Consider the following 26,324-nt stretch of genomic DNA (forward strand, 5'->3'; position numbering starts at 1 on the left):
ACAGGGAACTATATTCAATATCCTGTGATAAACCATAGTGGAAAACATTATGAAAAATAATGTATATATGTATAACTGAATCGCTCTGCTGTACAGCAGAAATTAACACAACATTGGAAATCAACTATACTTCAATAAAATAAAAATTTTTTAAAAACCATGGTGACAGCATGTTTATGCTCTTTTTTATTATTATTTAGGCAGCATTTGTGGAGAACCACATAACTACTGAGTAAAATGTTGAACAAGGTTGAAAAATGAATGAAAGAGGGAGGAGAAAGCACTGTGTGGATTATAAACATGTGCTGCATTTGGGGGACTAAATTTAAATTTTCCCATCCCAGTGTTCCCAAGGAGATTAGGACTTGTCAGACATAGTCCTGATTTTGGTTCATAAAACACTGATGCTGTGACGGTGGCCAGCAGTTCTCAACTGTATACTTGAAAAGACCTTTACAGGTTCTTCTGCCAGCAAATCTGGATCACTGCCCCTTCTGATGCACCAAGGAGACAAGTTGGGTTATCAGTGTCAGAAATTCCCTTCACAAACACATGATTTACCTCCAAATCAACCCTCCTTAAGAAATCCCATAGCACAGTGTCTTTTCTCTTTTATGTTACTTACTATTATCTATTCCTTATTAAGTTTTGATTTGATTATTTGTTCATTTGTGATTATGTCTTATATTCTCTAATAGAATGAAAACTCTAAGGGAACCTTCAAAATCATCAAATTAATATTTCCCTCCCCCTTTCAGTACATGGATTCCTTATACCTCATTTCTCAATCTTAAAAAAGTTTCAGCCATTTGAGATAATTTTGTGCTTTATGAAAATAGAGAAATCACCCTAGTATTAAAATTACCCCACTAGATTCTTCAATAATTCTGCTCTTTAATTACACCTTAATTAAGGAACTTGAACATTAACAACTTTCCATATCATTAATAGAATGTGTTCTTGAAAATCCAGTTTAATTAAATAAGCATGTATTTAGCACTTATTATATGGGAGCTCACGTGCTGTGTACTGCAGATATGGGAATGATTAAAGCATGGATTGGCTACCAAATTTTGTCTAAGAAAACAGATGTAAATAAACACTGCATAAATACTGAAAATACAATAAATTAAATATGTGCAATTTACATGCAATGTACAAGTAAAGCAGAAATGAGATGGGAAATGTCATCTGACTTGGATTTTGAAAATGAAATGGAAATCAGTGGCAGGTCATTCCAGGAAGAGAGAAACACTCCTGCAAAGAACCAATGCAGTAAACATAAGATAGGATTAAAAAATAGGGCCTATGTAAAGGAGGAATACTGAAGAAAAGAGTCTTTTAAACATGCAGAAAGCCATCCATATTAATCAGATCAGGATTCAAAGTATCAAATATTTTCCTGTACACTCTGATATGCCAAGACTCCAATACCTGGGTTTGTAGAGAAAGAATTATTCCTTATTTGGTCTTTCCTGGTTGGAAATGATCAGAAGTTACAAAGTATAATAGTCACACTTTAAAAAAGTACCTATTTGAGTGCTAAACCCATACATAATCAGCCAAAGCTAGAATTAGGCCTGAGAGAGGTTAGATTTCAACAACAGTTAGAATAAGAATATTAGGTCAGGCTTATTGAGCATTTACTGGGTGATAAGCTTTGTTCTAAGCACCTTGTTATGTGAATGGATTCACAAAATACAGAAACCAGAGAAAATGCAGAAGATACCTATTGGTATCCCATTTTTCCAAAGGAATGGAGACACAGAGAGATTAAGTAATTTGCCCCAAATCAAAGAAAACATAGCAAAGTCAAAATCTTATAGACGACTATAGTATAGGGTAGGGGGGTGGTATTGGTACCTGACATGGTATAAGATAATCTACAGAATGGATGGTTTATGTGCAGGTCATTAGTACCTACAACATGTTTTCTGGATAGCTATTGGAAATGAACAATTGGATGTCAAAGGGAGGGGTCTGTATGTGGGAGGTTCTGGGACAAAGGGAATGAGTAGGGTTGCCAGGATATATTTTGAAGAGCTTTTAAGCCACAGGGAGGAATACTCGTCTGAAGCACATGTGTTTAACAGTTACTGTATGCCAGCCCCACAGTTCAGTTTAGGGAAATAAGAGTAAATAACACAGAGACATGAAAAACTGTTAAAAAGTCTATCCAGGACAGAAAGTGGTATAAAAGAATGATGAACAAAATTATGGGTGAGTCGGGTGACAATAGCAGAAAATGCTCACATAGTGCTTAATGATGCAACCTGTGCCTTCCTGAGGGCTTTGCAAGTATTAACTCCTCAATCCTCGCAACCCTAGGACACAGGGACTACTGTCATCATCCACATTCTACAGATAAGGAAACTGAGGCATAAAGAGATGGAGAAACTTGCCTATGGTCTTACAACTTGTAAATGGTGGATGTGAGATCCAAAGACAGGCAGGCTAGCTCCTAAGCACTACATTAGGTACTCTCCCTTCCTAGGGTGGGTGAAGGGTAAGAAATGATGTGGAGATTGTAATGGAGAGTATTCATCTATCTTCTTCATTCATTCAACAAAACACTTGTTGAGCACCTATTATGTGCCAGACACTATTCTAGGCAACATGGGTATAGCAGTGAATAAAACAAACAAGACTCTTCCTTGAACTCATGCAATACTTAACATTCATGAAGAATTGCTGTGGTGAATCAAGAAAAGTGCTTAAATGTGACAGGTACTGTATGCAGCCCTTTATATCCCATATCGAATTTAACCCTCACAACCCTTTGAAGTCTGTACATCATCATCCTCATTTTACAGATAAGGAAACTAAGTCTTGGGGGCGTTAAATAAGGTCACACAGATTATAAGTATGGATACAGAAACTCAGACCTAGGTCTGCCAGATTCCAAACTCATAGTTAAAGCAGGTTACTCTAGCACTTAAAGATGAAGTAGAATCAAAGGAAGTATTTTTATGATGTAGGGTATTAGAATCATTTTCAGCCTTAAGAATGGGCAAAAGGAACAGAAGCAATAGTTCAAATTAGAGCAATAGTTCAAAGGAAAAGATTAGAGAGTAAAAAAAAAAAAGTTGATAATACAGATGACATTTTAACTGAAGAACAAGAAAGTCGTAAATTATCTGCATGTTTTAAGCTGGACTCTCTCAAATGCCTGATCATAAAGGATTCAGTAGAATAAATGGAAACTACCATCATGTTTATATTTTTTCTTCAAATAAAAGTTTTAAAATACTGACGCTGCCCCTGAATCCTCATAGCCCCATAGCCCAGGACTGAAATTGTACAAAATGCGTTTTACCCAATGAAACAACAGCAAACCTCTGGTGACTCAACATATGGAAGATAAATGTCTTTTTCCCTGAAAGAAATGGAATCAGGGTAAGGCTAGGCTGAGCTATCTTTGAAGGGATCTGCCTTTTCTCCTTTTTAGTGATGCTCTCTCTCTCCCCTCCTCTCCGTGTAGGAAGGATGCCTTTGTATCATCTGTTATCAAGAAAGACCATGCTGTTCCAAAGGCACGTGATGTGTCATAAATACCTGCTGGATGTCCTGACTCAGCTCTGAATTCCAGCTGCTGCATAGCCTTTGTCCCAGGCAGAGAGAACGCTCAGTGCCAGATTAATGGTAACGTGATCATTTAAAAATATTATCCATCCCTGTGATAATGCCTTTTGGGCTGTCGCCATGTCAAAGTGATGGGTCAGTGCTATTCCAATCACTAGCACTACCCACGCCCCCACCACTCAAAAGGATTTAAAACTTGGCACTTAAAAATAAGCAGATGAGCTCTGTGAATGCACAGTCTATTGCTATTATGTGCCTTTTTCTTTGTGAAATGGCTTGGAGTCTTCACTGTTATCTCTTCATACCCAGCAAGGGTACAATTGTTTTTAATAAGTCGGATCTTAATTATAGAATAGTGATCTACCACTTACCCAAGGAATAGAGTTTTCTAACTGAAGAAAAATAAAATCTTATGTTTTTCAAGCTTCTTAAACACTGTCAAATTTTGAAATACTCTTTTATCTATGTCACATTTGATCATCAAAGCAATCCTATATGAAAGGCAAGGAGGATGCTATTATCCACATTTTAACATATGGAAACTGAGGCTTAGAGCAAGGATGGGAATTAGTCTAATCAAAAATAATAAGAAAGTGACAGAGCTAAGGTTTCAATATAATGTTCCCTTTCTTTCCTATTTTTTTTGTTCTGAAGTCAAATTTATTTCTATGTTGACACCATGGAAAAAGTATAACAAAACATGAAAACTTTGGGAGGAAAGTTTAAGAAAATTTACCAACAGTCACAGAATACATATATAACATACATTTTATGTAACGTGCAGGTACATAAAATCTTAACTGTTTGCACATCACAGTCAAGTACACTTCATATCTGAGAGTTAAATCTTAGATAATGATAGGGCTTCAGAGAGAAGTGGCCATGTCACCTGGATCAGCCTGAGGCCGAAGACATTAGGAAAAGTGTGGCTTCATCTCCATGCCTAGGCAATCTCAAACATATCCTTTCCTTGGACTCTTTTATGAAACCATTCCTACTGGTATTTGTTCCCTTTTATTTCTAGAAAATTCTATGGTCCTGCACACATGGATTTTCATCACATCCTGAATGTGATGTTTGTTGTCTTCTGATGGATTCTCCTGATCGTACAGTTTTGAGTAAGACAAATGGATTTCAGACAAATTCAGTAGCCCTTTTCATTTTTCCAGTCACCACTAAGGCACAAAAAAGAAGCTCTCTCCAAGATTTCTTTGCCAATGAAGTCTTTATGAAAGGAACACATTATATCCCATAATCTATCGATTTATCCATATTAGTAGAATTCTTTGTGAAACACAAATTTACAGATTATTTTATCAGGCCAAAACATAACAAAACATTTCATTTGTTGTCAAAATAATGTACATTCAAACAATGATGTATTGTTTTAATCTACTCGATTAGCAATTAAAAAAAGAATTAATTTTGCCCATTATAGCATAAAATGTGCATTATTATTAACAGTTGGAGAGAGTGTAAATCTTTACAACATATGGAGAAGTATCTTGGAATATGTATTTAGATCCTTTAACAAGTTCATGTAATAATTAGCTTGTAATTTCTTCCCTGGAAATAATTCCACACTAATAAAACAGATAAAAATTAGATAAAGATTTATGTGTCCATGTATTTACTGAACAGCTATTTATGTTACAGAATAAATAGGAAATGCTTTAAACTTCCTAAAACAGAAGAATGATTAAAGTAAAATATGGTACATCTATATCAGAATATGGTGCACAGCTCATGTTTTCAAATAATGTTTCAAGACAAAAGAAAACCTCATAATAAACTTTTAGGAGAGAAAACAGCAGGATACAAATCTATCATGTAAAAACACAAATGCAAGTGAGAATGTGAGTTTGGATAAGGAAAAAACAGAAGGGCCCAAGTTCTAAATCTGGGTGGACATGACAGAGACCATGTCCAGAGTGAGAAGATGATGCATAAAGTGAATTGGTTCAAAGAAGGAAGAAACTCAACTCTAGAGTTTGATTACATAAGAACTTCTGGAATTTGTCAGAACTTTTAGAGTGACCCTTAGTCCATTTCAACAGTATATAAAATCAGAGACTGAGACTGTTCTACCTACATATAAAAGGAAAGGAAAAGACATCTGGCATCCAAATGTGTTGATGTTATTTGTTTACTTTGGGGTTTTTTTCTTTGTAATAAAAGTAGAAGTAGGAGGGCTTCCCTGGTGGCGCAGTGGTTGAGAGTCCGCCTGCTAATGCATGAGACACAGGTTCGTGCCCCAGTCCGGGAAGATCCCCCATGCCGCGGACCCATGGCCGCTGAGCCTGCGCGTCCGGAGCCTGTGCTCCGCGACGGGAGAGGCCACAACAGTGAGAGGCCCGCGTACCGCAAAAAAAAAAAAAAAGTATAAGTAGGATAATTTTACTACTTGCCATACTTTAGTTTTCTACATTTTTGGATGGTGGCATTTCATAATTTAATTATGACCTGATAGACTGCATTTACCAATTCATTCTTTCATTCAATTCATTTATTAAGCATCCACTCAGCACTGTGCCAGCCATGAAAATTATGATGAAAAACTCAAATAATGAGAGATTATATTATTTAAAGACAGAAAATTAAGATTATTAAAAAAAATCAGAAAGTAAAATTACCTGGAAACTTTCTTGTTTTGCACTATTACTAAATATAAAAGGAAGTTTTGAACATTTTGTAATGGACAGAAAGTTGAGGTTTCTGCTTCAGGTAATTATAGGCTATGTCATTTGGAGCAACCCTTCCACTGAAATGTTGTTCAAAGGTGAATGAAATAAAAATTGCATCTTTTATTAAAGTATCAAGAAGCTAACCAAATACTATACAATTAAGGTCAAGATCCAGGAGATGCCAAGATGTCAAAAGGAGGAGGAGAACACTGAGGATTGCTTTAGTCCTCAGAGCATGTGTTTATTATTGAGACACATCTGGGGGTTGTTCTCTGCTCTGGGTCTGGCTGGAGTGGCCAGGGGAACAAAAATTGGAATCTCAGTCCTGACAAAGGTAGAGAACCTGGTAAAGAATCTATGCTTTGGGACATATATACACTTCCAAACGTAAAATATATAGCTAGTGGGAACCAGCCACATAGCACAGGGAGATCAGCTTGGTGCTCTGTGACCACCTAGAAGTGTGGGATAGGGAGGGTGGGAGGGAGGGAGACGCAAGAGGGAAGAGATATGGGGACATATGTATATGTATAACTGACTCACTTCGTTATATGTATAGCTGATTCTGCTTTGTTAAAGCAGAAACTAACACACTATTTTAAAGCAATTATACTCCATAAAAGATGTTAAAAAGTTTAAAAAATAGAAAAAAAAAGAATCTATGTTTTATGATGGGACCAGAAAAGTCTCAGTGTGTTGCAAGCAGATAAGCCAGAAAACAAACAAGAAAACTCACACACTCTACCCCTTTTTTCACATTGTTTAAATCGTGAAGAAAATCTCAAGTTTGGAATTTGGAAACATTGTTTGCACATTGCCCTTGTCTTCAGGCACCCTGCTAACATAAACATGATAAATCCCCTTTTCTGGAGGAGGAGAACACCAAACTGTGCTCAAATTAATTTTTCAAGTAAATTTTTAAATACAAGACCAAAGCAAATCAGGCAAGCCAGGTAACAATGTGAGGTAAAACCAGCATGGAGATGTAAACAAATAACAGAAATAGACCCAGATACTGGAATTTGAAGATATATTTTGTGAAACTATTAGGCATGTTATGCTCAAGGAGTTAAAGACAAGCATAAAAATTTCAGAAAATAACTAGAAACTGTAAACAGTGACAGTATATCAGAAAAACAGGACACATGTGAGAACCGAAAAAATATGGTAACCAAAACAAAGAACTCAATGGGTAAATTTAAACAGATTAAATGCAACAGGAAAAAAATAAGAATTATTGTACTGATCTATATCTCTTTACATTGTCTTCCTTCTATGCATGTCTATCACTGTGGCCAAATTTTCTCTTTTTATAAGGACTTCAGTCATATTGGATTAGACCCACCCAAATGACCTTATTATCTTAACTATTATAATCACATCTGCAAAAAACTGATGTCCAAAGAGTCATATTCTTAGGCACTTGGGTTTAGAACTTCAGCATCTGAATTTCTGGAGACACAATTCAACCCATAACAATGCCCTTAACCACTTCTCCATATCTGCCTAACAAAGTGTAGAAAATCACTATTCTCAAGAGTCTTCTATCTTAAACATGATTTTTCTATATAGCTGTCAGACGGCTCTAGTCTAAAAGTTTTATAAGCGTCATGCTCAGGAAAGATTATTCTTTTTTTTTTTTAAATCTTTAATGGAGTATAATTGCTTTACGATGTTGTGTTAGCTTCTGCTATATAACAAAGTGAATCAGCTATATGTGTACATATATCCCCATAACCCCTCCCTCTTGCTTCGCCCTCCCACCCCTCTTGGTGGTCACAAAGCACCGAGCTGATTTCCCTGTGCTATGCAGTAGCTTCCCACTAGCTATCTATTTTATATTTGGTAGTGTATATATGTCCATGCCACTCTCTCACTTTGTCGCAGCTTACCCTTCCGTCTCCCCGTGTCCCGAAGTCCATTCTCTATGTCTGCATCTTTATTCCTATCCTGCTCCTAGGTTCATCAGAACCGTTTTTTTTGGTTTGTTTATTTGTTTTTTTTAAAATTCCATATATATATGTTAGCATACTGTATTTGTTTTTCACTTTCTGACTTACTTCACTCTGTATGACAGACCCTAGGTCCATCCACCTCACTACAAATAACTCAATTTCGTTTCTTTTTATGGCTGAGTAATATTCCATTGTATATATGTGCCATATCTTCTTTATCCATTCATCTGTCGATGGACACTTAGATTGCTTCCACGTCCTGCTACTGTAAATAGAGTTGCAATGAACATTGTGGTACATGACTCTTTTTGAATTATGGTTTTCTCAGGGTATTTGCCCAGTAGTGGGATTGCTGGGTCGTATGGTAGTTCTACTTCTGGTTTTTTAAGGAACCTCCATACTGTTCTCCATAGTGGCTGTATCAATTTACATTCCCACCAATAGTGCAAGAGGGTTCCCTTTTCTTCACACCCTCTCCACCTTTATTGTTTGTAGATTTTTTGATGATGGCCATTCTGACTGGTGTGAGGTGATATCTCATTGTAGTTTTGATTTGCATTTCTCTAATGATTAGTGAGGTTGAGCATCCTTTCATGCGTTTGTTGGCAATCTGTATATCTTCTTTGGAGAAATGTGTATTTAGGTCTTCTGCCCATTTTTCGATTGGGTTGTTTGTTTTTGTGATATTGAGCTGCATGAGCTGCTTGTATATTTTGGAGATTAATCCTTTGTCAGGTGCCTCGTTAGCAAATATTTTCTCCCATTCTAAGGATTGTCTTTTTGCCTTGTTTATAGTTTCCTTTGCTGTGAAAAAGCTTTTAAGTTTCAGTAGGTTCCATTTGTTTATTTTTGTTTTTATTTCAATGTCTGTAGGAGGTGGGTCAAAAAGGATCTTGCTGTGATTTATGTCATAGAGCGTTCTGCCTATGTTTTCCTCTAAGAGTTTTATAGTGTCTGGCCTTACATGTAGGTCTATAATCCATTTTGAGTGTGTATGGTGTTAGGAAGTGTTCTACTTTCATCCTTTTACATGTAACTGTCCAATTTTCCCATCACCACTTATTGAAGAGGCTGTCTTTTCTCCATTGCATACTCTTGCCTCCTTTATCAAAAATAAGTTGACCATATGTGCGTGGGTCTATCTCTGGGCTTTCTATCCTGTTCCATTGATCTATATTTCTGTTTTTGTGCCAGTACCTTACTGTCTTGATTACTGTAGCTTTGTAGTACAGTCTGAAGTCAGGGAGCCTGATTCCTCCAGGCTTTCTTTCTCAAGATTGCTTTGGTTATTTGGGGTGTTTTGTGCTTCCATACAAATTGTGAAATTTTTTGTTCTAGTTCTGTGAAAAATGCCAGTAGTAGTTTGATAGGGATTGCAGTGAATCTGTAGATTGCTTTGGGTAGTATAGTCATTTTCACAATGTTGATTCTTCCAATCCAAGCACATGGTATATCTCTCCATCTGTTTGTATCATCTTTAATTTCTTTCATCAGTGTCGTAAAGTTTTCTGCATATAGGTCTTTTGTCTCATTATGTAAATTTATTCCTAGGTATTTTATTCTTTTTGTTGCAAGGGTAAATAGGAGTGTTTCCTTAATTTCTCTTTCAGATTTCTCATCTCTTGTATAGGAATGCAAGAGATTTCTGTGCATTAATTTTGTATCCTGCTACTTTACCAAATTCACTGATTAGCTTTAGTAGTTCCCTACTATTACTGTGTTGCTGTCGATTTCCTCGTTTATGGCTGTTAGCATTTGCCTTATGTATTGAGGTGCTTCTATGTTGGGTGCATAAATATTTACAATTGTCATATCTTCTTGGATTGACCCCTTGATCATTATGTAGTGTCCTTCTTTGCCTCTTATAATAGTCTTTCTTTTAAAGTCTATTTTGTCTGATATGAGAATTGTTACTCCAGCTTTCTTTTGATTTCCATTTGCATGGAATATCATTTTCCATCCCTCACTTTCAGTCTATATGTGTCCCTAGGTCTGAATTGGGTCTCTTGTAGACAGCATATATATGGGTCTTGTTTTTTTATCCATTCAGCCAGTATGTGTCATTTGGTTGGAACACTTAATCCATTTACACTTAAGGTAATTATCATTACGTATGTTCCTATTACCATTTTCTTAATTGTTTTGGGTTTGTTTTTGTAGGTCTTTTCCTTCTTTTGTGTTTCCTGCCTAAAGAAGTTCCCTTAGCATTTATTGTAAAGCTGGTCTGGTGGTGCTGAATTCTCTTAACTTTTGCTTGTCTGTAAAGGTTTTAAGTTATCCATCAAATCTGAATGAGATCCTTGCTGGGTAGAGTAATCTTGGTTGTAGGTTCTTCCCTTTCATCACTTTAAATATGTCCTGCCACTCCCTTCTTGCTTTCAGAGTTTCTGCTGAGAAATCAGCTGTTAACCTTATGAGCATTCCCTTGTATATTATTTGTTACTTTTCCCTTGCTGCTTTCAATATTTTTTTCTTTGTATTTATTTTTTGATAGTTTGATTAATATGTGTCATGGCACGTATCTCCTGGATTTATCCTGTATGGGACTCTCTGTGCTTCCTGGACTTGACTAACTATTTCCTTTCCCATATTAGAGAATTTTTCAAGTATAATCTCTTCAAATATTTTCTCAGTCCCTTTCTTTTTTTCTTCTTCTTCTGGGACCCCTATAATTTGAATGTTGGTGTGTTTAATGTTGTCCCAGAGTTCTCTGAGACTGTCCTCAAGTCTTTTCATTCTTTTTTCTTTATTCTGCTCTGCAGTAGTTGTTTCCACTATTTTATCTTCTAGGTCACTTATCCGTTCTTCTGCCTCAGTTATTCTGCTATTGATTCCTTCTAGAGAATTTTTAATTTCATTTATTTTGTTGTTCATCATTGTTTGCTCTTTAGTTCTTCTAGGTCATTGTTAAATATTTCTTGTATTTTCTCCATACTATTTCCAAGATGTTGGATCATCTTTACTATCATTATTCTGAATTCTTTTTCAGGTAGACTGCCTATTTCCTCTGGTAGTATCCAGTGATGCAGTGAGGGATTTGCTGGGATGCCCCCTCAGAGGCAGCCAGGGGCTGCACATCTCCCCACTCCAGAGGCAGGACACAGATTCCTTCTGCCATCAGATGTCTTTCTGCTTGACTTAACTGCACCTGTGGTCTTTGAAGAATACCTTACACATTGGGGATTCCTCTAAAATGAGAGTAAACGAATTACTATAAAACAGGTATAGAGCACTGGAGCTTGCAGGCTCTTTGGTGGGGCTAATGGCAGACTCTGGGAGGGCTCACGCCAAGAAGTACTTCCCAGAACGTCTGCTGCCAGTGTCCTTGTCCTCACAGTGAGCCACAGCTGCCCCCCGCCTCTTCCGGACACCCTCCAACACTAGCAGCCATGTGGCTGACAGGGTGTTGGTGCTCCGACCTGGTGTCAGGCCTGAGCCTCCAAGGTTGGAGAGCCGAGTTCAGGATACTGGACCACCAGAGACCTCCCAGCCCCATGTAATATGAATTGGCAGGAGATCTCCCAGGGATCTCTGTCTCAACATTAAGACCCAGCTCCAACCAGTGGCCAGCAAGCTACAGTGCTGGATGCCCCATGCCAAACAACTAGCAAGACAGGAATACAACCCCACCCATTAGCAGAGAGGCTTCCTAAAATCATACTAAGTTTGCAGACACCCCAAAACACACCACCAGACACGGCCTTGCCCACCAGCAAGACAAGATCCAGCCCCACCCACCAGAACACAGGCACCAGGCCCCTCCACCAGCAATCCTACACAAGCCACTGAACCAACCTCACCCACTGGGGGCAGATGCCAAAAACAATGGGAACTACAAGCCTGTAGCCTGCAAAAAGGAGACCCCAAACAAAGTAAGTTAAACAAAATGAGAAGACAGAAACAAGCAGCAGATGAAGGAGTAAGGTATCCTTTATTCTTTAAGAACTACATAGCAAAACAGTTCTCTAATGCTCAGCTCCCCTCTCATTCCCTCAGCATACCCCTTAGCTTGCATTTTTATATGCCAATGCTACAGTAGCTAATTCAATGTATGCAAAGTTTTACCACATTCTCCATTACTAAGTCTATTTTTCTTATGTATTCTTGTAATCTTTCTTGAAAAGTCTTCCCTGAAACACTTGGGTAGATATGTTTATGTATTTCTTTCTTTCTCAGTTTGTCCATACTTGTTGCAAAGACTGAGCTTTCATGGCTTTTCAAGATGATGATGAAAAGCTGTTTTGAAAAGATAGACCAGCCTTAGATACAAATGTGCCAATGAGATCATAATTTCCCACACTCTCAGATCAAACATTTCTAAAGATAAGTCTGGACCATAAAAATCATATAGTATAGTAGGAGTTTCGTCTTTGGAGACAGACATAGCTGAGTTACTCACTTTGGAAATAGTGCTTAGATTTTCTTGTTCACAAAATGAGAGTAATGAGATCTACTTCACAAGATTCTTGAATGCATTACATGGAATAGCATAGCATAAGTGAAGGATCTAGCAGACCACAGATATTCAATAGATGATCTTTCCTTCTTTCCCTCTCCTTGCCTGGTCACAATTACACATTTGAATCAATTTCTAATTTGGGGAAAACTAACTAAAAGTCCATAGAAATGAAAGTCCACTGGCCACACCCGATTATATCTGCTTTAGAACGTACTCCTGTTTATAGAAGCTTGCAGCCCACCTCAAAAACAGACCCTGATCACAACCCACGTCTGTTACCCCTGCTGTAGTTTTCATCAAACTTGATGGGAGTAAGGATATAATCTTCCTAGTTATATAGTTCACCAGGAGTACATCTAAGCATACTCTTTAATCACTATTGCTTATGAATAATTAAAAGTCAAAGCCAGTAGTTCTTTTTCCTTACTTTTTTCATTTAAATATGAGCAGTTTAAGTAATCAGATATATTTTTCAACATGATTTATGATATTCGGGGGTCAACATTGTTTTCTCCTTCCAGGAGAACAAAACTCCAAATTCGTAACATCATGGGTAACAAACCAGGATTGTCTACACAACGAGCATTGGTCCCATTTTCCTTCACACTGGAACCCTGAGTTTATTTTCTCTTACAAAGGACATATCCTTCACGGAGGACAAGATTCCTTCTAGCCCCAGGGTGTGACTCTATGTAATTCAAGCCAATCATGCTGAACTCACTCTCCTTGCCAGCTGATCTGTTGAGGCAGAAATGACTGACTTTCATGGGCATATTCAGAAGGGCTTTATGCTTGGTTTAGTGCTCTGTCACATTCATCTTGAAATTCTTAACTTTTAGCAAGGAGCCCTGCACTTTCATTTTCACTTTGGCCTTGCAAATGAATTAGCTGGTCCTGCAGGCACAGGCATGTGACCCAATGCCGGGTAATGAGACATGATGGGAAAACTGCTGGGAAGCTGCAGGGGAGTTTACTTCTCAGCTCATAAATAGAGCAAACATCTCTTTTTTTTGCCTCTGGACATGGCAGTCTGCACATGAAGTCTGGAAATGGAACCATGTGGAGAACTGCCCAAGCAGATATGCCAACATTGAAGATGACACAGCCATGCTGAACCTTAAACCACCCTATTTATATTTATTTGTTTATTTGTTACCTGAAATAACAAAACAGTCTTTATTGTTGGAGTCACTTTTAGTTAGATTTCCTGCTATTTGCAGACAAAAATATCAATTTATGGTACATTTTTTTCATTTTCATGCAAAATCTATTCTCTCCTTTTTCCTTAGTAGGACAATTCATTTTATTTGAGTCTGGGATACATCCAGTTATTAAATTTATCAGTCTCTTTTACCACTACTGTTGAATGTGACAAGTTCTAGTCAATGATATATGAATAAAAAAGTTGTAAGGAATTTCTAGGAAGATTGTTTCAAGAGAAATGATTCAGCTGTAAGAAATGCCTTTTGCAGTTCTCTCCTTCCTCCTTCATTCTGCCTAATAAGGTTGAAAAGGCTGGAGCTCCAGCAGCCATATTGAACATGAAGTATTCCTAAGCTTGAAGGTAAACACTAGGACAGTTGAGCAAAAAAAACAGAAGGAGCCTGGGCCTCTGATGACTACTGCAGCTGCTGTATCAGCTTTGACCTACATGCCTCTGGGCTTATTTTATGTGAGAGAGAATAAATTCCTATCTTTTTTTGTGTTGACTTTTCTATTATATATTGTCAGAACTCATCCTAAATGATGTATTATATACTTTTTCAAAATGCAGATATTGACTTTACTGTCAAAACATATCCACATATCCACCCAATAAGCATAAATTCAGATTTTTTAGGAATGTTTCTATTTTTTAAAAGCATAATGCCGCTCTCTCTGAAACCTCATTGCAGTGTTCTCCAATGTGCACACAGGCACATATTAGGGCATCTTAGATTCTTAACCTTAGTTTGAAGATAGTGTTGGCTTCTGTACAAAATGGGTCAGAGGAAGAAGAAATATGATCTAGAAAACTGGTTTTCTACAGAGATAGCCAAAGTTCTTTGGATTTTAAACCTGGTCTGGAATTGTATGGAAGACTGGATTCCTTATTTCACACATAAATTTTTCTTCTTGAGAAATCTTTATTGTGCTTTCAAAGTAAATTGAGAAGTTCTGGGTGAACATGCACAAAATGAGGCACATGCTTGAGAAAAGGAAGACAAATTCACATCCACTGTTCTACATAATAGTTGATCAAAAAGCACTCTGATACTGGTCCCATGGTTAATTTATCAATCTAACTACTATCTTAACAACCAAATCTAACTGCTAACTCCTCTAGAGCCAAGTGCACACCTACCAACAACCTTCCTTTATATAAAATATGGAATAGAATGCCACGAAAGTTCTATATAATAAAGTACTCCCCCAAATTGTGGATTGGTCCAGGTTACATATATAACTGGCACTATTCAACTTATCTGGCCCCATCTCTTACTAGTTCCATATGTCTAATTTTTTTCCACCTACAATGGGACATTCCTCTGTATTCTTACAGCTTCTATTGCTGACACCAGAGCACTTATCACTCAATACAGAATTGCTGATTTACAACCTTTTCTTGACAATCAGAAAGTGACTTCTATGAGGATAAGGGTGTGCTTTACTTTTCATTTTTGTGTGTTAAGGTGTAGCACAGTGCCTGGCACAAAATAGGCAATGTTTGTTGATGGAAAAATAAATAATTTAAAGAATAACTAAGGTAATCCAATGTGTCATTATATAGGGCTACATATTATCTCTGTTCAACTTGAAACCTGCCAATACATCTTGTACATTGTAGGATGCTAATACTTTAAAACCCTGGCATACCATGCTCAGAAATATTATAAATCAGAATGTTATATGATTGGCAGTTTGGCTCCTCTGCCCAGCTCCCATTCTTAAAGAGTGGTGGGCTAATATTTTAATCTTCAGGGGTAGGGATGGAGGAAATGGATTGAAGGGCAAGGCCAAGCTGGGATGTGGGTCCCAATATTCCCAGTTTTCTCTTGCCTCCACTTCCCTAGATCAGGATGGAGAAACAGGGGCCAACTACCTGTGAAATCCCTGAAGTTCGCTTCCTCCATTCTAGACATACCAGCAGCCAGGAGACCCAGCACCTTCTGAATCACATTTAAGCTTGAATGAACAACTACAGCCTGGCTGAACCATACTATAGATGACTAAGGTGAATTTGGATTACACGGCGATGTCACCAAACTCCTAGTCTAGTAGCATCATGGACCTAGCTTAGTCATTAACCTTGCAATACTATGAGTTCACATTTTATGCAATTCAATTATTTTGACCCTGATTGTCATGTTACAGTAGGTTTACATATTAATTAAATTTAAAAGATGAATATAAAGTAGAATTAGGAAAAATAGAATTAAGGAGTCACATAATTAATTAAACCCACAGATCCATGACTGGTTCTGAAAATGTGCTTCTAGTCCTTGATATAGTTGGAACTATGTAAACAAGTTCAGAAATAACATAAACTCTCCTCACAGGGCTAAATTTTAGAAGACAAATATCTTAGTTTCTACCACCAGGAAAATATAAAAATCTACCTAATCTAGCTAATATAATGTTTTCTAGCTATTTGCTCAGCCATGTGCTTTCTGAATACAAAACGATAATTGTTCATTAAAACATATTTTTAAAGTTCAACAATGGGGGACTAGGAACAGTGCCAACTAACCAGCCACTAATTTATAGCCCATGCATTTTAATAAATCTATCAGTATTCAAAATATCAGAGCTATTCAATGAATCATAAATTACTTGTGCGTTGAAGAGAATTTTGCATGAATTTGGAAACATTTTTAAAATGTTCTTTGGTTTTAATTATAGAAACAGTAACCTTTTCTAACTTAACAACATAATTATAAATTTCATAATGACAAGGAGATGAAGATAGATACTGTACTTTTCTTGGTTTCTATGAAGGATGAAAGATGAAAGAATATTTAAAGTATCCCTTTAGGAATGCAACTGAATAAAATCAGGAATTTGATATCTCTAAACAAAATGCAAACCATGCCATGAATGTAGTTCAAATATAACACAGTAAAGTCTGGGCATATATACATCTAGAACATAAATTGGCTAAAACACTATACTTCTTCTTATTTTAAAAATAATAACATTCATTAATAATAAGGTAAAACTTTCAAAAATCCTGAAAAATATAAGGACTCTGAAGAAGAAAACACTTGTAATATGCAAAAGCTATTACTATTACCTTTTGGTGTGTTTTCTTCTAATTATGTATTTTTAACTTAGTTGCAAATATTTTAAATCCGTTTTTGGCCTAGATTTTCTCTTAATATTACATCAATTATTTTCCATGCTAATGAACTCTTATTGAACTAAGTCACTTTCCAACATCTTTCATTAAAATGCAAGATGCTTGATACCAAAGACTGTTTTATCTTCGTATCGTCACAGTCCGATAGTTTCTGACCCATGTTAGGACCTCAATATATGTTTATCAATTAACCAACTAGACTCATTTTCTATCAAAATATTAATCTGATAAAACTGTAATGGATAAGGTACTTTATCCCATTAATAATTATAACATATAATGATAATCACAACTATTATCATATACTGATCTCTTACTATGCTGCAGGTACTAGACTAGGGGCTTCAGTCTTTCATTCATGGGTGCATTTATCCATGTACGCATTCAACAAATATTTGTTTATTGATACAAATATTGGAGCAATATCGGTGAGTGAAACCAATGCTACTTTTGCTCACATGGAGCTTTTAGTTTGATTATGGGTGCAGGTGAGTTTCACATATATTTGTTGTAATCATAAATCAATACTATAAAATACAACTATTTTGCAGTAGCGATTTATGCAAAATAGGTCATGTTCCTCAAGAAACAGACTTTGAGAGAGAGACTAGCATTAATAGGAAGTTCATTAGGGTAAATCCTTGGCATCAACACCTTTGGAGACTGAAGTAAGTAGGATTGGGCAGAGCGAGAAGCTGAACCACAATGCAGTTACAATTAAGGTCTCAGCTGGCCTTATAAAGAGTTCTGGAGCTAGCATGGCCCTGCCCTTCAAAATTGTTCAGCCTTGAGCAAAAATGACTGGGATTTTATACACTTATGTTAACCAGTCATTGGATGTAGGCTGCTCTTTGGAGAGAAAGTGACACTGGGCAAAGCTGCTCCATTCAGCTAACATCAATTCATGAGATCGACTCAGCTATGAGCTAGCCACAACCATACTCCCTGGAGCAGCGGGAAATGAGTGTCTCTGTCCTGAAGGGTGCCACAACACAATAACATCCACAGCCTAGCCCTTGTGCCATTTGGACACATGTACTTTATATAATAAATTCTGGAAACAATTTTTCCAAGATTCTAGTTGGTCTCTTTCCCTAGAGAAATGCTTAAGAGAAATACTAGGGAGACAAACTGCACCATTGCAGCTGGTCTTGAGGCTGCAATTGACTCTCATCATCTTCTCCCTCTATTACTCATACTAGTACCTCTACTGGTCTAGATGGCTTACCTGGTACAGAGATGTTTCATCCTTGAGAATTCTTAACCCTCAATTACACATGCCCCTCTTAGACTGTGGGCGCTACCCTTGATTAAAATTGTGTAAGGGATTCCCCAAAGATGCCTCAGTGGATTATCTCGGTGCCAAATATATTATTCCTTGTTCTCATTATATATCAGTAGCCCTAACTATTCCTGATAGGGAAGTCACTACCATGTACACACATCATATTGTTTCAGGATCCTTCCTCCTGGGGGTTCATGCGTCTCCTGTAGTCAGGGACACTCAAGTCTGAACTAGCTCAGATCCAAAAACGAAGCAAGGGATCACAATTTATTGTTGATGCATCTGCCCTCAGCCTCCTGATCATCCATTCTTGATATATTTTAATCACATAATTTGAGCATAGCTGTTTCAACTTTCCATCCGTCTTGCTCCTAGGGTGCTGTGTTCTATTACCCATCTCCATATCTCTCTAACAGTCAGTGTCCCAAACCCTCCAGCTGCCACCACAACCTTAGCATTCATGACAGTAATCACAGCCACTTTGCTACACCCTGCCACCAAGCCTCTATTTTTCAGGATTCTGTCATTGTCATTCTTATCAAGAATCCCAGTTCTGCCAAATCCTACTATTAGCCCTGGCCTACGACAGACGTCCACCTCTGACTTCTGAGCATTGCTGGTGCCCCTTCACTTGTGCATATGCTCTAGTAAGCAGGATGCATCTAGGCTCTCCCAAAGAACATAGAACAATCGTGGGTTACATCTGCTCTGACATACTTACTTCTCTTCACCTTTTGATCTCTCTTCCTAGAATAGAATAGAATAGAATAGAATAGAATAGCATAGAATAGAATAGAATAGAATAGAATAGTTGTGGCACTTGTGTTTCACTTTCTCCAAACTTTTAAGAGCCATCCTAGCAATGGGCAAATATCACCTTCCTAGGTCTTGCCCAGTGTTTTAAATAATGTACCATGGAAAAGTGTTCTCATGAGCAATTTTTTTAATAACTCTCCCTTATTCATATTTATTATTCCACCTCCTAACCCAACAGTCTTAGAATACAAGCCCTGGTATACTCCTGGAACCTGCTAATAGAAGTTAATTAGGCTCTGCAACTCCTTGTTCCTTTCCTCCCTTCATAGACCCAGCACTTTTCTGTATTTGGTTATGTTGTGACTTGACCCTTGTAGTCTTGTAATCAGGAGGGGAACACATGCAGATTGGCAAGGTGAAGGCATCAACATTGATTTCAAGCAAGGGGGAGCTGGGAAGGACTAGCCTCTAACAGGGAATAACTTCCACAGGCATAGGGTTCAGGGTGACGTGGATTTTCAAGCACATCAACCCTGATAACCTCATCCGAAGTCTCAGAGCCCCACCTCTTTTATCCAGGGCTGTGACCTTGACACAGTAAACTCGGTGGGACTAAAAATTCAACCCTCTTGGAGTTCTGTCACTCTCATAAATAATTCCCTAAACTGCTCCTTAGCTTTTTGTGGACTTGAATAGATAAAAGTCTCTCATATGTTACCTAAGAGGCCCTCTGGCTTTCACTGTTGGTCTTCAGTTGGAGATTAATCACCCACACTTTGATTTACTTTCTCCAATGCATCAACATCACTCAGCAGGAACCATATAAGTTCCATTCCCCAAATCTTCCTTCAGCTTTCCAGGGCAATTATATAGCTTCTTCTGCCAGAAGGAACTTTGGGTAAATGCTTTCTACTGAGTTTTCACTCTAACTGAAGACTATGGCGGAATTTTCTCACCAACATCCTTGGAGGCAAGGAGTTTTATATTCTTTACTTTATGTTTTCCTTTCAGGCTTTCCCATCTCTCCCTGGTCAAAGCCCACATCACATTCTCAAGGTGGTTTTCACTTATCTAATTCTTAATAACATGCGGTAATGAAGTAAGAGTTGGGCAGAGAGAGTTTAGGGGTTTACACTTTATCCTCACCAAAACCCTCCTCCCTCTAGGCTCAACTTTCCCTGTATCTCTAACCATTTCCCAATCTAAGTATTTTGCCTATACTTTTATTCTACAACCCAAAATAATGGATAATATCTGATTCCTTGACAGGGAAGACTTTCATGATGAGGGACTCATGACATAATCATTCAGACAGATAAGAATGAAACATTAATGGTGGAATTCACAAACAAAAAGCAAAAGCATATCTGCATGTGTACGTAAAGTATATATGTAAAATTTGTAAAAAGACCAACATGTTAACACAGAAAACTTCCTTGATTTTAAACCTAAGGTGAGACTTATGCGTAGCATCAAAAAGTATCTTTAATTAAAGCACAGAGAGAATGAACCTCCTTTATTTTGTTGAAATTTGTATTAGTAATTTTATAGTAGCTCTCATTTCTAAATTAAAAACACAAGCTAACACTTCAAAGCTCTTGTATAAACAACTGACTTCAAAAAGCCAAATGTGTGTAAGCTCTGCTATAAACCTGATCCTTAATTATGTTCCACTTTGTATTCAAAACCATACTTGTGTCACTTCACTTTCTTTCACCCCTTCAGGAGTATTATTCTTTAGTTTATGTTCAGTCTTTCTATGACTGATAACATCTTTTGATCAATGAAAAGGTTGGTGTTGTTTCCAAAAGTAATGGTATGTAATAAAATTGTTCTACTCCAACAATTAAAAACATTTTATTATGTAATAAAATAGGTTCCTTTTCTCTAGCTCCAGCCACACAACATTAATTCAGACACTAATTCACACATGATATATTATTGCTAGAGCAGTAAGGGCATTTATTAGTAATACATACACACACAGACATTAAGTTAAATATTATATATATATATATATATATTTTTTTTTTTTTTGCGGTACGTGGGCCTCTCACTGTTGTGGCCTCTCCCGTTGCGGAGCACAGGCTCCGGACGCACAGGCTCAGCGGCCATGGCTCACGGGCCCAGCCACTCCGTGGCATGTGGGATCCTCCAGGACCGGGGCACGAACCCGTGTCCCCTGCATCGGCAGGCGGACTCTCAACCACTGTGCCACCAGGGAAGCCCTAAATATTATATTTAGATGATATCCAGTCTAAGCAGGTTTTTATTTTATTTCAATATAAGGAGAATTTTTCCTTTTGCAAGGGTAAGCCTGCAAGTTTAAGTCCAAAATCAGAAAAATCACTTAAGGTAATTTCATAAGGCAAAAGTATTTTGGAAAAAATATATAAATCAAAACTGAATAGGACAATTTGGACAGCATCTGATCTATAGAACTTAGGGCACAAAAGTTTTGTTAGTTGAGATATAAACACAAAGTATTATTTATAAATTTCCATGCACAATTCAAAGCACCGAACTAGGAGCTAAAAGACTTAGGTTGAATCCCAGCTCTACCAAAACGTAGCCATTGTTCAACCCTGGGAAAGTCACCTCTTTAAGAAAGTTTCCTTCACTGCTTAATGAGGCGTTTGGGCTCAAAAACTTCTCTTGGCAATGAGATTCAGAGACTCTGAGTGTCAGCTGGATTGTTCTTTATTAGAGTTCTTCCTGGCTATGTGCATCAATGATCAGAGTTGAAAGCTAGTCCTTCTGCCTTGTGGTTATCAGATTGAATTTTTTTGTTTTCTTATGTGAAATCTGTAAGTTGAAATGTAAATGCCTTCTCATGACATGCCAAGTGTTAGTGACGCAGAGGATGCCTAATTCTGCAGCCTACTTTCATGCCCTGCTTCATCATTGCAGTCCGGTGTTACTCTGCTCTGTGCGCCAACTGACCAAACCTGCCAGATTAGTTCCTGCTGCTGTGCCTTTGCACTTGTTAACTCTACTTGAATGTCTTTCTTCCCATTTTCTGTCTCCTTAGTATCTATTCTTTAGTCAAGACTTTAATTAATCAAGCAAATATTTGTGTCACCATTTATGGTAATATGGGTAATATAAAGTATAGGGAAATTGAAAACAAAATCACATGAAGAGTTGTTTAAAATGCAGATACATAAATCCATCTTGACTTACCAAAATAAACTCTTAGAACAGGACCTGGGAACCTGTATTTTGCCAGTGTCTCCATTAATCCTAAGACAACTATTCAATTAATGACCCTTTAAGAAACACTGGCTATAAGAAACTCCTACTTGTTCACTGTGTGACCCATAGGAGAGGGGGTACAATGGACCTATTATTCCAGTAGAAGTAAATTTCCTATAAGTTCCTAGGGTAATTTCCATATTTGTTTATTTATTCATTTCTGTAAACTCAGATAATATATGTCAGACTCCATGCTAAATGCTGGAAATATAGAAAGAACAAGGTCAACTCAATCTCTGCTCTTGACGGGGTCTGTTCTACCAGATGAAAGATACATGACAAATTAGTTATATAATTATTCATTTAATTACAATTGTAATTAATATCACGAATGACTCCCTGATAGTCTCTAAGAGTGACTATCGGTGAACGTGACTTAGAATCCTAAGTTACGGATAGTTTCCTTAGATATCTGACAGAAAATAGCACATTGATGCACAGGGATGAAATAGCCCATGGGAATACAAATATATAGATATATTTAAGGCACAGTAAAGAAAAATAAGTTGACAAAGGGGTCAGAGATGCCACAGACACTGATATTTGCACAACCACTCCAGCTCTCTGATAGTTGATATCTATGCAGTGTATTTTTTACCATCCTTTTCCTTTCAACTATTTGTAACTTGGATCTAAAGTGTGTCTCCTGTAAACAATATATAGTTAGATTTTTAAAATTCAGTCTGACAATCTCTGTCATTTTTTTGCGTTAAGCCATTCACATCAAATGTTTTCATTGATATGTTTGGATTTACACCTGCCATTGTGGTTTTCATTCTCTTTATGTCTCATGACTATTTTGTAACTCTGTTCTTCCTTTACCACATTCTTTTGCATTGAATGAAGATTTTCTTGTATACTGCTTTAATTTTTTAAACAAATTTTAGATAAGTTTTAAGTTATTTTCTTAGCAATTGCTCTAGGCCTTACAATATACATCACAACATCAGAATCTACTTCAAATTCTACTTCGAATTCACACTAACTTAACTCCAGCATGATGTAAAAACAGTACTCCTGTAGAGCTCCATTCTCTTCCCCTTTTCTGTGTTATTATTGTTATAATACATATGAAGTTTATGTATGTTAAAAACCCCCAAATTTGTTGTTATAATTATTGCTTTATATAATCATGTACTTTAAAGAGGCTAAGAGAACAAAGGAGGGCTCAATAATATTTATAGGGTTCTTTTGAAAGAAATATTAACCTTCTTATGCATCATTTGTGGTTCTCTTTATTTACTCCTGTGGATTTGAGTTACCATGTGTTGTTATTTCCTTGCTCCAGCATAGCTTCATCCCGTTCAATCCCCTTTGTGCTGTTATTGTCAAGTATGTTAATATTCCTATATGTTAAATTCCAAACAGTATAATTTTATAGGTATTGTTTTATGAGATTGCTTTGTATATCAGTTAGCAGATGAAAGGAAAATGAATAGGTAATTAAGCTTTTTTGGGTCTTTACCTTTACCAGATTTATTTGTTTATTTATGCAGATTTGAATAGCTGTCCCATGTCACTTCAGATATTTTCCCTTTGCTTTTATCCTTAGCATGGCTTCCTAGGGGTCGCCCGGGGTCAGTATACACCATTTATGTTATACAACAAGGTTGTGCTCAAGCCACCTGAGCCAGTAAGATTTTTCAGCCTTTACCATTGGATCTCTGGGTGAATTGGAGATGGCTTTCACAGCTCAGGGAATTTACACTTTTGCCTGCACTCAGCCAGGGACAAATAGCTTGGAAGTTCCCTGGCTGGTTGCTCCTGAGAGGGTACAGCCTTGGGCATATGCATGGCCTTCTAGACCACCAGCAATGAGTGCAGTTTTATTTTTGAACCTGGCTTTCTTGAAGTCACCCCTGGGTCAGTGTAGCTTATTATTCATCCTGCTCGTGGTCAAAGGTTGTGCTTAGATCCCTTAAGATGGTAAGACTTCTGCCCTTTGCTCATGAATTTGTTGTATAGCATGGAGAATGCTTTCAACTCTTTCTGCTCTGATTACCCCAGCCTTCCAGATTGCCAGGCATGAATGCAAACCCAGAAGAGTCTCAGATTCCTCTTTCCCTGGCTTAGGCATGAACTTCTCCATGCCCTGCTCCAAGTAAAGCCTATGCTTTCAGGCAGATCTGTGGAGTTAGTGGTCCTTACGTCCTGCCTTTTACCTTGGTTAGAACCTCAGCCCACTGTATGAAGGCTGGGGGCAGGGACAGTAGCCTGCTTCTGCTAGAGTGACACCTCTACTCTACAAGTGAGCACTGGAGTGAATGGTAGCCTCTGGTCTTCTCAGTTTGCCCCTCTTGGCATGAAACCTCAACCCTAAAAGCAACCAAGTGGAGGAAAATTCAGGACCGCAATTTTCTTGGCCTTTTGTATCTTAGCGTAGAGCTCTTACCTTAAGACTGAAAGCTGATGGGAGAAGGGACTCCTAGTTGTCTCAGCTACTCTCACCCAGCCCAGAGCATCTGTGACACGGAGATGGGGACAGGGAGAATGAGATATGCAGGTGACCGGCAACTCCCAGGATAAAAATCACATGCCTAGACTGAGAGCTAAAGGAAGACGGAGACCCATTTTCTTGGCCACACTCCTCTGTGGTAAAACTTCCATAATATAGAGCTGAGGGTTGGGTTGAGAGGGGTAGGAGCAGGCCACAGTTCAAATGCCGCAAACTCACTGTTCTTCCCAAGATTTAGTAGAGTTTCTTGTATTAAGTTTTCTTCATTTGATGTACATTCTTTAGGTCAATTTCCAAAGACTTAAAACAAATTGTTAAAAATCATTTTCACCAGTGAAATGGTTGTTTTGATGACTAGAGGGTCTACCAAGATCCTCACACAGCCATTCTGGAAGTTCCACTCACAGAGAAATTAGAAAAAGACAATCAAAAAAGAAAGGAAAAATTCAATAAGCACATGAGGAGAATATAGGGTCTTAAAGTCATTGGAAGAGAGAATTTAAAGAAGCGTGTGTCAAATAGTGTTAAAATCTTCCCCCAAATCAAGAGCTGTGTATTGAGCACATGCCTTGGATTTAATAGCAAGAATGATGGTGATTTTTGATGTGCAGAGGTAGGGAGGAAAGCCACATTAAAGGGGGTGAGGGGTGTGTAGCTGGTGAGGAAATAGAGAACGGAAGTCATGAACGTGGTCTGTAAAGGGGAAGAGCTATATGGAGTCGTGAACCTAGGGGATTTTTACATTGTTTAAACAGTTGTTTGTAATAATTGGGAGAGAGGTCTATATTTTTAAATATAAGTGGGCAGGATCCTGCAAAGAGAGGCTGGGTGATATCAATGGAATATCAAAGAGTGGAGGATTAAGTTTTCCAAGAAAGTGGGAGGGAATGGAAGTAGAGTCCGGGGGCGGGGGGGATTAGCACTCTAAAATAGGAAAATTCCTCTGTTACAGAAGGAGGAAGGAGCAAAGAATCCATGTGCAAATAGGATCTCAGGTGGCAGAAGGCAGATGGAGTTCACTGGATCTCCATTGTGGAAGGAATCTCAATCAGGCCTCTCATCTAACTCTGTATTCTCCAGCAGCTATGTTATTACCATCTCCTTTTCTGGAACGAATGCTCATTGGTTTGTCCAAAGGTCAAACACTGGACAAGTGATGAAGGGTGTAACATGGGCAGGGAAAGGGACACAGGGTGAAACAGCTGCCCCTGTCTTTAGTACTTTTGAATATTCTCCCCAGTCATCACATACTGGGCTCAGAAGTAGAAACACCCTATGGAGCAATATGAGAGCTGGACAATGGGACGTTGAAGACAGGGAAGGAAGTAAAACCTATCACATCTGAAGGTATATTATGAGCCTCCCTGGGATTAAAAACTCATAAATATAGGTATTTAAATGTCTTGACTAGCTAATCTGGGAAACTCATGACTTTCAGTTGAGAACACTAAGTTGCTTGTTCAAGATACATAATCACTTAGAGGCAAAACTCAAGTCTCCCGACTCCTAGTCTGTGACTGTTCTAGTATGGCTATGTTTATTGTTCTATTTTGC

General features: G+C 37.7%; 1 protein-coding gene across 7 annotated transcripts in view; it reads right to left on the minus strand.

Moving 5' to 3' along the window:
• LOC307190962 (uncharacterized protein) overlaps window positions 1-26,324 on the minus strand; it is a 445,225-nt gene that overhangs the window by 148,414 nt on the left and 270,487 nt on the right. Inside the window, exon 5 of one of the 7 annotated variants that reach the window (XM_079930480.1) lies at window positions 24,322-24,777. The exons of the other annotated variants lie outside the window; for them this stretch is intronic. Coding sequence (XP_079786606.1) covers window positions 24,704-24,777 — 74 coding nt within the window. The 3' untranslated portion in view covers window positions 24,322-24,703. Of the gene's footprint in view, window positions 1-24,321; window positions 24,778-26,324 lie in introns of those variants that run through there. 7 annotated transcript variants of the gene reach the window in all.

This window comes from Stenella coeruleoalba (genome assembly GCF_951394435.1).
Source record: "Stenella coeruleoalba genome assembly, chromosome: 8".
NCBI lineage: Eukaryota > Metazoa > Chordata > Mammalia > Artiodactyla > Delphinidae > Stenella > Stenella coeruleoalba.